Source organism: Dermacentor andersoni, chromosome 1 (assembly GCF_023375885.2).
Source record: "Dermacentor andersoni chromosome 1, qqDerAnde1_hic_scaffold, whole genome shotgun sequence".
Taxonomy (NCBI): Eukaryota; Metazoa; Arthropoda; class Arachnida; order Ixodida; family Ixodidae; genus Dermacentor; species Dermacentor andersoni.
In genome coordinates, this window is record NC_092814.1 from 360434442 (window position 1) to 360452416 (window position 17975).

The 17975-nt window shown below is 48.9% G+C and overlaps 1 protein-coding gene across 1 annotated transcript; it reads right to left on the bottom strand.

Annotated features, from left to right (window-relative positions):
• Positions 1-9312: 9312 nt before the first annotated feature.
• On the bottom strand, positions 9313-16726 carry LOC126516614 (putative nuclease HARBI1). The gene is made up of 2 exons (XM_050166732.1): positions 16151-16726; positions 9313-9522 (listed from the first exon to the last, which is right to left on the bottom strand). Exons 1-2 carry the CDS (start codon positions 16724-16726, stop codon positions 9313-9315), a joined length of 786 nt encoding a protein of 261 aa, XP_050022689.1.
• Between the last annotated feature and the right edge of the window lie 1249 nt (positions 16727-17975).

The following is a 17975-nucleotide window of genomic DNA, read 5'->3' on the forward strand; positions in this document are numbered from 1 at the left end:
GCCCCGTCTGCTGTGTTGGCGTAGCAGCGTTAGCTGCAGCCGCCGAGGGGGCGGATGGCGTCACTGCCGCCTCACTGGGTGTGGGTCGGACAGCCGCCGGAGACCGTTGTGGAGCTGCCCCCTGACGCGCCACATCGGCAAAGGTATGCTTTGGCAGGAAGGATGCCCGCCTGCGTGCCTCTTTGAAACTTATGTTTTCTTTTACTTTAATTGTAACTATTTCCTTTTCTTTCTTCCAAGATGGGCACGACCGCGAGTATGCAGCGTGCTCGCCTTCACAGTTTACGCAGTGGAGAGAGTTTTCACAAGATTCAGAAGTGTGCTCATTAGCACTGCATTTAGCGCAGGTTTGGCGGCCTCGGCAGCTCTGTGAGCTGTGACCGAAACGCGGGCATTTGAAGCAACGCAGGGGATTTGGAACATATGGGCGAACACGGAGCTTGATATACCCGACCTCGATGGACTCGGGCAGAACACTTGCGCCAAAAGTAAGTATCAAGTGTTTGGTCTGTATTTCCTTATTATCACGCCTCATCTTAATTCGCCTAACGTTGATGACATTCTGCTCACTGAAGCCCTCCAAGAGCTCAGCCTCAGTCAGCTCCAAGAGATCATCATCGGAGACTACGCCACGGGTTGTATTCATATTACGAGGCGGAGTTACTGTTACTTTGGTGTCGCCAAATGATACTAGATTGGGTAGCTTTTCATATTGCTTCAGGTTGCGGAGCTCCAAGAGGAGATCACCGCTTGCCATTCCGGATGCTTTGTAACCTGTACCAGAAACTTGGGTCAGAGACTTGGACACGAGGAATGGTGATAGTGTTCGCACGGGTTTGTTTGGTGTTTCGGAATGGACTACATGGAAATGAGGAAAAGTTTCTTTTTGACGGGCAAAAAACTAAGATATCATCGGTGCGCCCCCTCTTCAGGGAGCGATCATGTAATGGGGGAAAGGAAGTAGCCATAAAAGATTGTAATTTCGGCAGTAACGCCAGCCACCCACCGTGGAGTCCTACAAGGGGACGCCGCAGGGCGTGTGAAACACGGCCTGCAAACGCCAGCTGTACATTACCACTATAACCAAATATGAAATAACCTAGGTTGGCTATTCACACAAGGTTAACCCTTGCTGCCTGGAAAAATTGGAAGTAAGCGGACGCTAGGAGAAGACAGGAAAGATGAAAAGTAAGAGAAAGACTAAGATTGGAGGGAGAGAGAGACAGGAAAAGGCAACTACCGATTTCCCCCGGGTGGGTCAGTCCGGGGGTGCCGTCTACGTGAAGCCGAGGCCAAAGGGGTGTGTTGCCGCCGCCGAGGGGCCGTAAAGGTCCAAACACCCGGCATTGGCTCAACCCCCAGGATCCCCTTTTCCCCGGACACGGCTAAGCCGCGCACGGCTACACGCGGGAGGGTCCAACCCTCGTGTGTTTGGGTACGTGGTGTCGCAACGCGCAGACGCCCCTGCGGGGTTTCTTAAATTGTGTATAACGCACCACGATAACAGCGAGTTTTTCACCAGGGTACGTATCATGTGTTTTTACTATCGCGGGCACAAAGCTACTAATTACACGCACCAGTACCTTTCCACAGCTTAAGACCCAATTGGAGCGATTTCGCGCTCGGCGATATCGTTCATCGCCGTGGTTCGCCGCTCGATATGATATTTTGAGCGACTAGCTAATGAAAAGCCGGCGGGAATCTGTGGCATTGTTTCGTGTGTTGTGCGCTTCTAAAATATTAAACTAGAGACTTGAAAGCCCAAGAAACTCATGTGCTGTCGGGTATAGAATGCAGGTTTCAAAAAGTTGGAGAAGTTGGAAATTTTTAGTAAACTTCACGTGGAGTAGCAGTGGAAGTCGACATGCGTGAAAACTGCGAGTCCGCCGTGCACTAAGAAAATTCAGCGAAGCGCAGCGCGCTATCTCTTCGTCGCCCACATGTGGTTTCAGTGGCAAGCGACTAGGTGACGCGTTCACATTATTCGTCTAGTGCATTATTGTACAAGTTCACATTAATCGTCTAGTGCATTCTGCTACCTTTGTTGGTGTGCTTAAAAAGAAAATTAATAGAAGTCTACATCCTATTGCGCATGGAAAAAATGCGTGATGGCGACATCGAATACTTCAAGAAGTACTACCGCATGATTCCCCAGCAGTTCCATTTCCTTCTAAGCCTTGTTGGACAGGGACCTGCAAAGGCATTATTACGTTAGAGAGCCGATTTCTTCAGCGGAACGACTAGCCAAGGCGCTCAGGTAACACAATGTCATGCAGTTGTAGTGCGGCCCTGCGGCCCAACACTTTCCATCTGCTGTAGCGTACCATGCAGAATGATTAGTGGCTGCATTTTCAGCATTTTCCCTTCCTTCTAATAGCCTGTGAAGCAATTATTACGAAATGTATATATTCCACAATATGAATGCAGGTATCTGTCTTCTGGACACCTGATGCAAGGTATTGCACAATGCTTCCGTGTGGGCATATCCACTGCACGCCTGGCTGTCAGTCACATGTAAGGCACTGTGGCACAGGCTTCAGCCAATATACATGCCCGTAAGTACATTCATGTGTCAAATGCTGGATGAAACAAGTCATGCTGAACACAGAATTTTCAGTCACATCGCACCATTGCTATGCTGCGTACATATTAATGTGCTAGATAGGTGATCACTTTATAAAGCTCGATTCACATTATGCACCGAATCCCACAGACGAATATAGTGTGGCTTAGCGAGAAAGTGCTGTGAAGTGCATCGCTGTGCTGCAATGAGGCGTGCCAGTAGCAGCTTGTTGGCAGTTTTATTGCTAGTATTGTTTGGCGGTACTCAGTTATATCATTCAAGCTCATAGAAATTGAGCCGCACATCTGAATACAGATTAAAATATGTATGCAAATGCTTTCTCAATGCAGTTTGTCTTAATTTGCGTCCGTGATGCAGTCATTCTTAGGGTACTTTGTGTTTCAGCTTTGTTTCTTTTAGATTTCAGTGAGAAAAAATTTCGAGCAAGGGTAGGGAGAAATTTCGATTTATTGCTGTCTGGCAGCTTAATGTTCGAGATTGTCCTTGTAATTTTCACATACGATTGCCGCAGACAATAGTCTTCTTTTCGGTGCAAACATAGAATACCGCTTACAGCTAGGAACATTTTCTTACGGCTTAGGTTGTTACCTTTTCTATACTAATTCTCAGTGGCAGGCATTTACATTCTTAATAGAAACCACATAAACAAGACCAGATTTTCTCTTCCACTTTCCACAAACCACTTTCTGATTATGAGGCAGGCCGTAGTGGGGGACTCCGGAAATTTCGACCACCTGGGGTTCTTTAACGTGCACATAAATCTATGTACACGGGCGTTTTCGCATTTCGCCCACATCGTAATGCGGCCGCCGTGGCCCGGATTCGATCCCGCAGCCTCGTGCGTAGCAGCCCAACACCATAGCCACTAAGCAACCACGGCGGGTACCACACTATATGTAAAAAGTAAATCCATCAATTGTACAATTAGTTGTACCGTCCTCCACCACTGCACCTCATTTTCCTTTACTGTATATGAACATCGGATGGCCTCTGAGCAGTTGTAGAGTACATTGAATCGGTTTGCAGCCTGTTTCATACCTACAGCCTTTCTACTTCAGCGCATAGCAAACGAGTGCAGGAATGCAAAACACATACCATGGATGCTAACAAACAATCGAAAATCCTGAAGTGTTAGTCGGCGCACTCTAGTTGCGTTCTTATATCGTGATCTGTTGTGTGCAGTCTAAAAGAAAATGCACAGTTAGACATGCAGTTAAGTTGCACGCCTTTTCATACATTGTCGATCCGCAATGGTAGGTCGTTGCCTGTCTCATTGAGTGGTAAAAGGAACGCTTGCCCTGCGGGCTAACATAAGTACAATACTACTACTTTGCTCTCGCACGGAGACGAACACATTGTATTGCTGCTCAAGTGAGTGCTGGTCACGCAGTACAGTGTAACCAAGGACTCCATATGGTCTGTTATTCTTGTGTCATTTCTGCTAGGATGCATCTGTACTAACCTACCAAAATGTAGGCTGTGCCCAATGAGCTGTGAGGTATGAGAACTGTGATATGACAAAACTATTTTTATTTGCTTGAATTCCATTCAGAAGCCAGACGCTGCTGCATGGCTGCACACTGCTGAGGGACTCTCTCGCACATGGCAGTTCCCAAACTGCATTGGTGCGGTTGACGGCAAACACATCCACATGAAGCGGCTGATGAACTCTGGCACCATGTATTTTAATTATAAGGTAGCAGTGGCCTAGCTAGAAATTTCGTTCGGGTGGGGGGGGGGGGGGGGTTCACGTTGCAGCTCGGCCTCCACCTTATAGAATTTGCAAAGAGATCAAATGCCTGAATAATAATTACATTTCCATTGCCAAAACTGCTGCAAAGGAATTATTGAACGCTACGCAATATCAAGACCAGAAGAATGTGTTTTTTCATAAAAATATACACTGGTATGTCCCACAAATTGTTCCCGTTATAAATGATATCAATGGTTCCGGGTTTTTCGGCTATTTAATAAGTAAAGAAAATATCACACAATCTGTACAACTATATGAGTTAGAAACCAGCAAAGCAGTGCATGCCGCTGATATGGAAAATGTAACGGCCATAAAATGAACAAGTTGAGGACAAATATGGTAAAGAAACTTTGTCATTCAAGAACCTTATTTACATTTTCGTACATATGCAATGACCAAGGAAACATCTCAATGACGCTGTCCTTTGTTCCAGTGTATTGTGCAGGAGCAGCTGTCGTCGGTCGTGTATTCTAATTGCACCGAAATTATAGACGCAACAGAGAGCACGTAAAAAAGCAGTTCTGCAAAATATACGAGGGCGATTCAAATGAATGTGAGCCAATGAGAATATATGACAAACGCGGCACTTCATTTAAAAGTAGCCTCTGAGTATTTAGACATTTATCCCACTGAGTAACGAGCCGCGCGATTCCCGTCTCAAAAATACATTCGGTGTCTGCAACGAAAGTAACTGGCTCTTTCACGTGATCATCCGACACGAATCTGGTTACCTTGAGCAGTTTTTTCAATTGCCCCAAAATATGGAAGTCGCAAGGCTTTGTAACCTCATCAGCCACGTGGGGACGGGCATTGTCGTGGAGCAAGATGACTCCATTCGTCAATTTTTGACGTAGTTTGTTCTCGATTGCGACACGCAGCCGATCCAGCGTTTCACCATATCGCAAACAATTGATAGTCTCTCCAGGTTTAGCAAATTCGATCAGTAATTGCCCCTGACGGTCGAATAAAAAAGTCGACAACACCTATCCGGCCGACATGATGGCATTTGCTTTCTTTGGGGTGGTGAATTCGAATGTTTCCACTGTAAGCTTTGCCTTCGTGTTTCAGGCTCGTAGTAGTGGCACAATGATTCGTCGCTGGTCACAATTGCAGACTAGAAGTCGTCTGCAATTGTGATACCGGATCACCAGGCTCAGGTTCAGAATCTTGTGCATCCATTGCGTACACAAGAACCGATAACCGAGATGTTCATGAACTATGGTGTGAAACGAACCGTGACTGACGTTCACGCCCTCTGCCAGTTCATAGATGCTTATCCCCTGTTCCTGCCTAATCAGCTCATAAACTTTTGTAATTGTGTTGGGTGTGATTACACGGTGGCTTTGGCTCGGTGTTGGATCGTATTTGCAACTTTCGCGTGCTTCTTCGAACAGCCTGCTCTAACGCTTCACAATGGCCAATGAAATGCAATGTTCAACATACACAGCAGCCATACGGCGGCTAATTTCTTTTTGGGAAACACCTTCAGCTGTCAAAAACCTCACGGCACCACGCTGCTCCACTTCTGGAGCGTCCATTACGTCACGCAACCATGTTCATCCGAGTGTATGAGAGCGTTAAAGACATTTATCCTCAATCCTGCGTGCCACTTTTGTAAATGACAGATGCCTGTGTGCTACGCGCAGGCCTTGCACATAATGAACAGTACCATAATTGCGCGGGGTGGTTAGGCTCACTTTCATTTGACTTGCCCTCGTACATTAGAAATGCGAAGATACAATGGCATATACAAATGCGAAGACACAGCTTGATAAAGCGCAATAAAGTGTCACTGGAATTAAAGTTCAATGCACGTATACACAAATCCGCGCAACAAGATATTTAAATATACGTATAAGTCCCAAATAAATATACATATCTAAGAAAAAGTCAATGTATACAATGCCTCAAACAAGGCAAATAAATATTTCGCGCAAACATAGATTCATAGATTACAGAATCCTAGCCGCTCCCTCCCCCACTCCCCCCTCCCCCTAATTCATCGCGCGCGACGGAAGGCGGCGCGCTTCCGCCCCACTTTTCTCCCTTTCGCACACAAGACTGAGCCCGCGGATAGCCCGAACAAGAAAATTGAAGAGGCTCAATGTGCCCTCGCCAATAAAAGTCAAAGTAGGAAAATAAATAATAACGTAAATACCTTTGGTGGCTTTAGTGTCTTGACATGGATGCTTTGGCACAGGTGAAGAAATGTTGATATTCTTTTCTGTGACATGACGGCAAAAATGAACCACCACCACGCTTCGTCTTATTGGGCCTCGTTCCGTGCTTTGTCAACTTGTCTGGTAGTGTGTTCATTTGGCTTGTCTCGTTGTATGGTGCGATGTACGACTTCAGAACGGTGCATGTCAGCACGAAAAATTTCGGGGGGGGGGGGGGGGCTGTATCATTGGAGGGCTGTAATTATGTCATGAGTGCTAAGGTGCAGCAACCATGCATCAAAGCCTTCGGAGACTGTGGTATACTCATAGTTGCAAAGCCAAGCAGACCCATTCGTTCCGTCTATTTGGAATAATGTTCCTCATGCATTAAACTTGAGAACTCTGTATGGATGAGGTTAGCACTGTAACCGAATGTCACGTCTTTGCATTCGACAGACTTTGTAGGGCATCGTCTCGTGACCCATGTCCCAGCAGCATGACTCGTGACCAGCAATATGGCGTCGATGCCCCAAACAAGGCTGTTACCGCCTAGCAGATTGAGCTCAGTGTATACACCCCATATCTGTCCTGCAAACCATGGTGGGATCAGCTAAATAATACCGAATACCTCGTAAAGGTGGCCTTTCGTAAGTGGAACGTAAGCTAAAGTGTGAGGAAAGGTTAAGGCGCCCTTCAAAAACCCGCCTTACGACATTTTAGGGCCACCTTCCGAAAGGCGCCCTTATCTGAATATGTTTGTGACATGGGAGCGAGGCTCAAATGAATTTAACTGCTGCTAAGATGCAATTAAGTGCTGCTACTTGCATAAGGCATAAAAAATGGTGGGGGAGTCGCAGATTGCAGGAAGGCTTCTGTTGAATGAGACGTTATGTGGGTGATCAACCTCGCCTTTATTGTTTCATTCGAACACTTTTTGTTCACATGTACCAGCTTTACACATAGCTTGCACGCTCAGCTGCCTCTGCACAGACCATGAGAGCATCGAAATATATGTCGAAGACAACAAACACTTTCACTTCTGTAACGTTGAAAAAAGTACAAAGTGGCTTTGTGCATAGTCTGCGCTGCCCAATGTATGAGTGTTGACGTTTTGATTTCGTGACATCTTGATTCTGTGCTACGTAGGCTTCAACACTTGCGTAGCATTCTCAATTTCGATATTATTTTTATCCTCGAGTGATGTAACCTCTTCCTTTGTGCTCGTGTAGGGATCACATATGTATGTTTGTGCTCAAGATATCACACATGCTCTAAGCCCAGTCTGTTTGTAGCAGACAAAATAAATTTGCACATTTACTGTTTACATTTAGCCAAACAAGTGGCTCACAACACTTGTATGTGCACTGTCCAAACATTTCACCTGTTGACAATGATTGCTCCCTGCTGGTAGCTTCTGTTCATTAGTTCAGTGAAAATCACGAGGCTTTTACTTGAAATGCACATAAGTCTTCCGCTAGTATAGTGCATGTGCTACTTGCTCGGCACTGTGCAAGTCCCCGTAGAAAACAAAGCTGCGACTAGTTGCAGGGCTTCATACATCGAGGCACTGCATTCGAATCGACAGGTGGGTGCACTGTTATTGGCAGCAGTGCCCTGCGCAAAGCAGTATCAATGCCACCAGCCAACCTTGCCTATCAGATAGCTAACAAAAGAGCCAGCTTTTAAGAAACCCCAGGAATATGCCCCCATTCCTGCTGTGTGCTTTAAAGATTTCAACAGGGGTAGCCAGTGAACTGCTTTCACTGAGCGCCATTGTGCGAGTAAAAATCCAAAAGGAGAAAAAGTCAGCTAAACTATATGGGCTGTAACATTAACAATTTATTGCATTTCGTGAAGCACATACATAGTCACTAATTCAGCCCAGTCCTTGATTTTGTATACTAGACAAGGTATAGTGTCGCAAGTGCTTGTAGTTGCTCACTCGAATAATTGGAAGCAAAATTTGTGTGTTCACACAGTCAGTCTTCATGCATACTATGATCGTGAGTTGTGTTCAAAGCTAACAGTTGCAAATGTCTTCGCAGATAAAATATATCAGTGGGATTCATCGGCAAGCCCTGTTGATGACAGCAGCCAGCACACACAAAATAGAGCAGCGACAGCTGAGGTGTCAGCAGGACCAGTTGACCCGCAGCCAGTTGCTCCGCAGCTGCCTTCCCCATTACCGGCTGCACCGCCAGAGGTTACCCCGCGAGGCTCGATTCCTGTTGTACAACACCAAATGTTTGCAACGCAGAGGGCAGCTCCTGAAGAGCTCAGTGCCCGCATTCAAGGTGTTGAAGAGGTCAGTAAGCGGAAGCACGTACTAAAGATGAAACTAATGCGTGCAGAACATGCGCTTCACATGAACCAATGAACACGAGCTGGAGTGTGCGACCATGAAAGCGAAGCTCGAGCTTCTCCAGCTGAATATAGCTGCAGTGAAAAAAGGCAGTGAATAAAATGGAACAAAATCTTTTATTTTCAATATGAAATGTGTTTTGCTCTGCAACATTTTAGGAAAAATATTACTGAACAATACGTGCTCGGATTCTGAAACCACTCGCTGAGTCAACGGGCTGTGGTCCTTGAGCTTGTGAAGCTGGGGAGGTTTGCTGAATGTTGCATGGGTCAGGATGCAGTTCATCACTTTGACGGTTCCGGCCAAAGTTGTGCAGAGCTGCACACGCCGTTATGACAATGACAGATGCTTTCGTTTCTATTTGTAGTGTCATATCAAGGCATGCGAATCTTCTTTTCCAGATGCCGAAAGCCCTTTCGACGGTGTTCCGCGTCCGGATTTGGGACTTGTTATACTATGGGCTGTTTGCGCCTCCAGGATTCTTTAGTGGTGTCATAAGTTGTGGTCGGCAAGCATACCCCATGTCTCCAAGGCGTACGCCAGGTATACTTGCTTCTTCATAACGAGCTCTTGCCTTGCTATTATCAAAAATTCTGCTGTCGTGTGCTGAGCCCGGCCAGCTTGCAACTAAATCAAATAATTGAAGTTGAGGTCCTGTGATAGCCTAGCAAACATGACAAAAAAATGAACATGATTTGTTTGCAACTGCACTTTATTACCTGCAGATAATTTTTCAAGTTGATATTGACACGTGTACTTATCGTTATCGGGCGACTACGTTTCGCCACCTAACAAATGTAATCGCACAGCGCGGGACGCGCCTGCATGTATCCGAAGTTTCTGGAAAGTTATCGATGCTTCTACCCGGCTGTCTGTTGTCGCCGAACGTTGTGTTATCTGATTTCATCGCGTGACGCGAATGGTGTAGAACATTGTGGAAGGCACGCGGGTCCGAACGATTAGTCTGGAACATTCGACGACTGCTGTATAAAAGCCGACGGGCTTGCCTCGCTGATCAGATTTTCGACGATCGCCGACAGTGTTCGCCGCTATCGTTGTGCTATAAGTGTAGCCTGTTTTTGTGGGCACAGGTTCGCCCAATAAAAGTTAGGTTTGTTCTTTACAGTATTGCTGCTGTGTTCTTGAACGTCACCACCACGTGACATCTGGTGGAGGTGCTTTTCTTTCATGTACCGGACGCCCCCGACAAACCGTGATCCAAGCCCGGACCGCAAAGACAGCACCAACGTAGTCCCGGACCATCGAGCAAGCCGCCGTCTTCAACAACTGCCCCCGGAGCACGGACTTTTGCCTGAAACCAGGAAGATCACCACCAAGTCCACCCCAATGGCAGCCCCAGCATCTGCCATCGTGCTGCAGCAGCCCAGGGAGCCTCCGACGTTCCGCGGTTCAACGTTCGAGGACCCGGAAAGCTGGCTTGAGACATACGAGAGGGTCGCTGCTTTTAACAAGTGGAACAGCGACGACAAACTGCGACATGTCTTCTTCGCATTGGAAGACGCTGCCAGGACGTGGTTCGAGAACCGAGAAGCCACCTTGACGACCTGGGAGCTATTCCGAAGCGGCTTCCTGCAGACATTCGCAAGCGTTGTACGCCGAGAACGAGGCCAAGCGCTATTGGAAACCCGGGTGCAACTACCAAATGAGACCACCGCGATTTTTACAGAAGAAATGAGCCGCCTATTCCGCCACGCCGACCCGGAAATGTCCGAGGAAAAGAAAGTCCGCCTACTCATGCGTGGTGTGAAGGAGGAACTTTTTGCCGGGATGGTACGAAGCCCACCGAAGACCGTCGACGAGTTTCTTCGCGAGGCCACCAGCATCGAGAAGACACTCGAGATGCGAAACCGGCAATTCGACCGCCGCACGAACGCGACAAACTACGCCGGAGTTCAGTCACTGGCCACCGACGACCTACGCGAGACTATCCGAGCTGTCGTGCGGGAGGAGCTACAAAAGCTGTTCCCATCATCACAGCCTCAAGTGGCTTCGATTGCCGACGCCGTGCGTGAGGAACTCCAACAACAACTTGGAGTAGCCCCTGAATCGCCGCAGCCTGAGCCGCAAGCGATGACCTACGCCGCCGTCGCACGCCGACAAGGTCCCCCTCCGCGACCGCGCCAGGGCCCTGTCACGCCGCAATTCCGTCGTCCGCCGCCGCCGCCGCCGCCAGCACGACCACCCGTCACCCAGCGCAGCTACCCGAGGAAGACAGACGTTTGGCGCGCTCCTGACCACCGCCCGCTCTGCTACCACTGCGGGGAAGCCGGCCATGTGTATCGCCGATGCCCATACCGGGAGATGGGACTGCGAGGTTTTGCCGTTAACGCGCCGCGGCCACAGATTGGCGAACGACCTCGCGATATCGCCGACTACCTCGCCGCCACTCAATGGAGCCCTCGACGAGCTTCTCGTTCGCCGTCACCAGGCCGCTACCTGTCGCCGCAGCGCCGACCATACACTGGCCCAGCCCGGGGCCGGTCAGCGAGCCCGTATCCGGAAAACTAAAAGCAGCAACCGATGGAGGTGCGGTTGCTGTTCGTCGAACTGACGAAGATCCTCCGCCGCCGACGAAGACGATGAAGAAACCATCTCGACGACCTAATGACGACACGCCGCCGTCCCGACGAAGTCAGGAAGCCAAGACTACACCGACGAAAGACGACTTGACGACGCGACGTTCCAGCTTCAGTTCAACACGACGCAGCCGTGATCCGACGCCGAGAACTAACTGTAACGCAAGACAAAGAACCACCGACCTCGACGTGCTTCTCGACGGCCACGCAGTCACCGCCTTAGTAGACACAGGAGCCGATTACTCCGTCATGAGTGGACCCATCGCCGCCCAGTTGAGGAAAGTTAAGACTGCATGGGAAGGCCCTCAAATACGCACCGCTGGAGGACACCTGATTACGCCGACTGGGATCTGCACGGCAAGAATTACCGTTCATGGCCGGACTTACCCTGCCACCTTCGTTGTCCTCCAACAGTGTTCACGAGACGTCATTCTCGGCATGGACTTCCTGAATCAACATGGCGCAGTCATCGACCTGAAGTCGAAATCGATAACGCTGTCACAAGATCAAGCGATACCGGCGGAGAGCTGTCGTAGTCACCACACCTTGAGTGTGCTCGAAGATCAAGTGAGCATCCCGCCGCGCGCCAGCATTATTATTTCCGTCGGCACTGAAACACCCGCTGACGTAGAAGGCGTCATCGAGGGCGACCAACATCTACTGCTCGACCGTGAAATTTGCGTCGCAAGAGGGATCGCTCGACTCCACGGAGGGCAAGTGGAAGTTATGCTAACCAACTTCAGCCAAGAGTTCAAGCACATCAACAAGGGCACGACAATCGCATACATCGAGGAAATTGTGGAAACCAGCAATGCCTTTGTCCTCTCGGATTCAGCCGCATCTACACCGATGAGCATTGTCCCCGAACCAGACTTCGACGTGAATCCAAGTCTTCCTGTGAGTAAGCAGCAACAGATCAGAAGTCTTCTCCGACGATACAAAGACTGCTTTTCTACTTCATCGAGGATTCGACAAACACCAGTTGCAAAGCATCGCATAATAACAGAAGAGAGCGCTCGACCACTCCGCCAGAGCCCTTACCGAGTTTCGACGCGAGAACGTGAAGCTATTAGGCAACAAGTCGACGAAATGCTGCGCGACGACATCATCCAGCCGTCGAAAAGCCCGTGGGCCTCTCCTGTAGTCCTGGTAAAGAAAAAGGACGGAACCCTACGCTTCTGCGTCGACTATCGTCGATTGAACAAGATCACGAAGAAGGATGTGTACCCCCTTCCACGGATAGACGACGCATTGGATCGGCTCTGCAACGCTAAATACTTCTCGTCGATGGACCTCAAGTCTGGCTACTGGCAAATAGAAGTCGACGAGAGAGATCGCGAAAAGACTGCCTTCATCACGCCAGACGGCCTCTACGAGTTCAAGGTCATGCCATTCGGACTGTGCTCGGCGCCTGCAACGTTTCAGCGCGTCATGGACACGGTGTTAGCCGGACTGAAGTGGCAGACGTGCCTTGTTTACCTGGATGACGTCGTTGTCTTCGCCGGAAATTTCGACGATCACCTTAGGCGGCTTGCGACAGTGTTAGAAGCCATCAAGTCATCAGGGCTCACTCTGAAGCCGGAAAAGTGCCGCTTCGCTTACGATGAGCTTTTGTTCCTAGGCCACGTGATCAGCAAATCAGGAGTACGCCCCGACCCACAGAAGACAGCTGCCATCGCAAAGTTCCCGCAGCCAACCGACAAGAAGGCAGTGCGAAGATTCCTTGGCATGTGTGCCTACTATAGGCGCTTCGTCAAGGACTTCTCACGCATCGCGGAGCCGCTAACACATCTAACCAAATGTGATGTCGCGTTCAAGTGGGAAACGCCGCAGGCCAAGGCATTTCAAGAACTCAAACGACGCATGCAGTCGCCGCCGGTACTTGCACACTTCGACGAGGACGCCGATACCGAAATCCACACTGACGCCAGTAGCCTAGGCCTCGGTGCCGTCCTAGTCCAGAGGAAAGAAGGACTTGAAAGGGTGATATCGTATGCTAGCCGGTCGCTGTCAAAAGCGGAAAGCAACTATTCTACGACTGAAAAGGAATGCCTCGCCATCATTTGGGCTATAGCTAAATTCCGCCCTTACCTCTATGGCAGGCCATTCAAAGTCGTCAGTGACCATCATGCATTGTGTTGGCTAGCTAACTTAAAGGACCCTTCAGGACGGCTGGCGCGGTGGAGCCTCAGACTACAAGAATATGACGTCACGGTAATATACAAGTCCGGAAGAAAACACTCCGACGCCGACTGCTTATCGCGCGCCCCCATCGATCCCCCGCCGCAAGACGACGAGGACGACGACGCCTTCCTTGGGATAATAAGCGCGGAAGACTTCACTAAACAGCAGCGAGCAGACCCGGAGCTAAAAGGCCTCGTCGAGTATTTGGAAGGAAACACCGACGTTGTCCCTAGGGCATTTAAGCGCGGGTTGTCGTCGTTCACGCTACAAAACAACCTGCTCGTGAAGAAGAACTTCTCACCAGTCCGCGCCAGCTACCTTCTTGTTGTACCGTCAGCGCTGCGTCCAGAAATACTGCACGCCCTACACGACGATCCAACCGCTGGGCACCTCGGATTCTCCCGGACGCTGTCGAGAATACAGGAAAGGTATTACTGGCCGCGTCTGACCGCCGACGTCGCCCGTTACGTCAAGACATGCCGAGACTGTCAACGACGCAAGACACCACCGACAAGGCCAGCAGGATTACTACAGCCGATCGAACCTCCTCGCCGACCATTCCAGCAGATTGGGATGGATTTGTTGGGGCCGTTTCCGATATCAACATCCGGGAATAAGTGGATCGTCGTGGCGACGGACTATCTCACCCGCTTTGCTGAAACTAAAGCTCTACCAAAAGGCAGCGCAGCCGAAGTGGCGAAATTTTTCGTCGAGAACATCCTGCTGCGACATGGTGCCCCAGAAGTCCTCATCACCGACAGAGGAACGGCTTTTACAGCAGAGCTCACCCAGGCCATTCTGCAGTATAGCCAGACAAGCCACAGGAGGACAACTGCCTACCATCCGCAGACGAATGGTCTCACGGAGCGCCTAAACAAGACCCTCGCCGACATGCTAGCAATGTACGTCGACGTCGAGCACAAGACGTGGGACGCGGTCCTGCCGTATGTAACCTTCGCTTACAACACGGCAGTGCAAGAAACAACACAGATCACGCCTTTTAAGCTGGTTTACGGCAGGAACCCGACAACGACGCTCGACGCCATGCTGCCCCACGTCACTGACGAAGAGAATGTTGACGTCGCTAGCTATCTGCAGCGCGCCGAAGAAGCCCGACAGCTCGCCCGCCAACGGATCAAGAGCCAGCAGAGGACCGACAGCCGACACTACAACCTCCGACGACGCTTCGTCGAGTACCAGCCCGGTGACCGTGTTTGGGTTTGGACCCCTATACGCCGACGAGGACTGAGCGAGAAGCTTTTGCGTCGCTATTTCGGACCGTACAAGATCATCCGACGTATTGGCGCACTGGACTATGAGGTCGTGCCAGACGGAATTTCGCATTCACAGCGGCGCCGCACACGATCTGAAGTGGTCCACGTGGTGCGTCTGAAACCCTTTTACGGACGCTGACGAACTTCCTTATTTTTGTTTTCTTTGCTACGGGTGTTTTTCTTTTTTCATTTGTATGCAGCATCGGGTCGATGCTTTTTTTTTAAGAGGGGGGTATTGACACGTGTACTTATCGTTATCGGGCGACTACGTTTCGCCACCTAACAAATGTAATCGCACAGCGCGGGACGCGCCTGCATGTATCCGAAGTTTCTGGAAAGTTATCGATGCTTCTACCCGGCTGTCTGTTGTCGCCGAACGTTGTGTTATCTGATTTCATCGCGTGACGCGAATGGTGTAGAACATTGTGGAAGGCACGCGGGTCCGAACGATTAGTCTGGAACATTCGACGACTGCTGTATAAAAGCCGACGGGCTTGCCTCGCTGATCAGATTTTCGACGATCGCCGACAGTGTTCGCCGCTATCGTTGTGCTATAAGTGTAGCCTGTTTTTGTGGGCACAGGTTCGCCCAATAAAAGTTAGGTTTGTTCTTTACAGTATTGCTGCTGTGTTCTTGAACGTCACCACCACGTGACAATATGAAGATTACCAGCAATGTCCGTATTACAACAGCGGTCAAGTGCGTCTTAAATCTCATATTTTAACGTTAATGGATTACTATAAATTTCTATTGGAGAAAATTGAGTGAAGATATTTAGCTTTACGGAGCTCCCAACCTGTTACACTCGCGAAGTCGCGCACATTTTTGTGTATTCCATGCTGCGTTTATTACCATTATAATGAGAGGCCGACGTAGGTTAAAAAAGCACAACTGTAACCACTACCATAGAGGAAATGCAGCCTTGACAAGCGTTAGCAACGGCAGCGCGTTACTGTATTGGCCATACTTCTGTCTGGCACGATCTTTAGCGCAAGTCTGGTTCAGTAAACGAAAAAAAAAAACGACAGAGACAAGTTTTTTGCGCAACTCTGGTTGAGTAAATAGAGAAATAATGAGAGAGAGACATTCTGGTCTTGGCCTCTCTTTTTTTCCCCTGTTCGCTCAGCCTGAATTGGACTACAAACAAGACAATATCATGCTGTAAAAACTTCTAAGAACGAAGCTGCTTGAAGGAGTGCCTCTGTCTGCCGCATAAAAAAACGCGCATTTCACTTACCTGCACATTGAATGAGAAATATCCCTTCCTGTTTCGGAATACTTCGGGGTCGTTTCCGCCTGGACTTTTGATACGCACGTGGGTGCAATCAATGCAACCAGTTACCTTCGGAAACTTGGCCTTCGTATAAAACTGTTGCATGATTTCATGCATTTTCCCCGTGTCGGGGAACTTGACAAGCGCAGGGAACAACGTTCCGGCAATCATTTTCGACACCCGCGTGACAACACAGGAAACAGTTGGCTGTGACACGTTAACCAGGTCTCCTGAAACAACCTGAAAAGGTCGCGCGCCGTAAAAACGGAGTGTCACGAGCAGTTGCAACAGCGGTGGCACAGGGTAACCACGTCCGTCCGTGTTCTGATGCAGCGGCAACATGGAGCGCAGCTGGAGCACAGCTGCCTTGGAGAAACGGTACCTCGCCAAAAACTCCTGATCATTGCAGAACTCCATGGGATTATGGCGATCCCCAAGGTTCCTCTGCAATGGCGGCACAATACTGTAGACTTCGTTGTCCTCGATTTCCTCCGCACGGTTCACAAACTCTCTGAAGCTGTCGTCGTAGCGCGCCGCCATATTGCAATGGATAAGGAGCCGTTAAGGCACCTCAGATGCTACCTTAAGGAGGCTCCCCCATCGCGAACTTAAGTTGGGCTTAAGGGGGCCGCTGAGGGCAAGGTCCGTTCTTGAAACTCATTAAGGAGCCGAAAAGGTAAGGAACACTAAAGATAAGGGTGAGGTTGGTTTGTGAATACGGCGGCTAGACTGCTAAGATCCAAACAAATTCATAGGTTGCCTCAAGGCAAGGCATTTTTCTTTAAAGATTGGAAAACGTTGAGAAGTTATGTGCTCTTTGCGTTTGCTGAGAAGCTGCTCTGTGGCCTTCGTGCAGGAAATGAATTTCGTGTGGAAAAATTATTCAGTAGAGGCACCACTTGACTCCAATAATGCAACCTTATATTTGAAGGGTATGCACACATTAAGCCATTTCAAATTGTGAGCTCTTGTATCAATAGCGAAAGACTTCAATTCGTGTTGATCATTTCAAATACTTCCACAGCCCTACCTACAAGCCATCTAGAAACAATGCGAAATCTTTGGTATAAATAACACAATGTACCATTTAACAACGGTGTACGTTGTTCTCAAACGGACTATTTTTACACGGCACGTACTCCATCCTCCTCCTTGTCATAGTCGATAGCGACTACAAGTTTGTGGCCGTGGATACTGGCACCTATGGCAAGCAGAGCGATGGAGCAGTACTCCAGCAGTCGCAGTTTGGGCGCTGACAAGGTGAAGGAATAATTTGAGAGCAAAAACGTTTGACATCAAGTGAGTGTGCAACTACATTGCTTGATACGCACCACTCTTTGCCAATTATGACAATGCAGTAGTGATACAGTTGAAGTACCATTGCTTCAAAAGCGCAATTGTTGAAATATGAGGCACATTCAAATCACCCGCACTTTACACAGTGCGAGCATTGTGCCCGACGAGTTCGCAGCACTACCTGCACTCGCACAGGAAATTCTAGGCCATTTCTGCACAAGCCGTATCTGGCACTGAATTTAAGAATACGTTTAGAAGTGCAGATCAAGTCAATAGAACGAAGATGATTGTCTCTTGCATAAAGTACCTGCCAATGTGGCACTATAGTTGTGACACTTAGGAGATGAAATATATGCTCTCAGTAAAAAGAGGAGCTAAGAAAATTCCTTGTTCGACGAAAGTTCTTTATTCAAGAAAGATTTTTAAAATAATTTATATGGTTTTGTGTGAAGAAACCACAATCTCATAATGAGGCACGCCGTAGTGGGGGATA

Excerpts from the sequence above, each read along its gene's own strand:
- LOC126516614 (XM_050166732.1), bottom strand. The coding sequence starts at position 16,726 with ATGGCGGCGCGCTACGACGACAGCTTCAGAGAGTTTGTGAACCGTGCG. Across the intron at positions 9,523-16,150 it reads ATTTCTCATTCAATGTGCAG|GCTATCACAGGACCTCAACT; the intron begins GTAAGTGAAATG and ends CATGTTTGCTAG.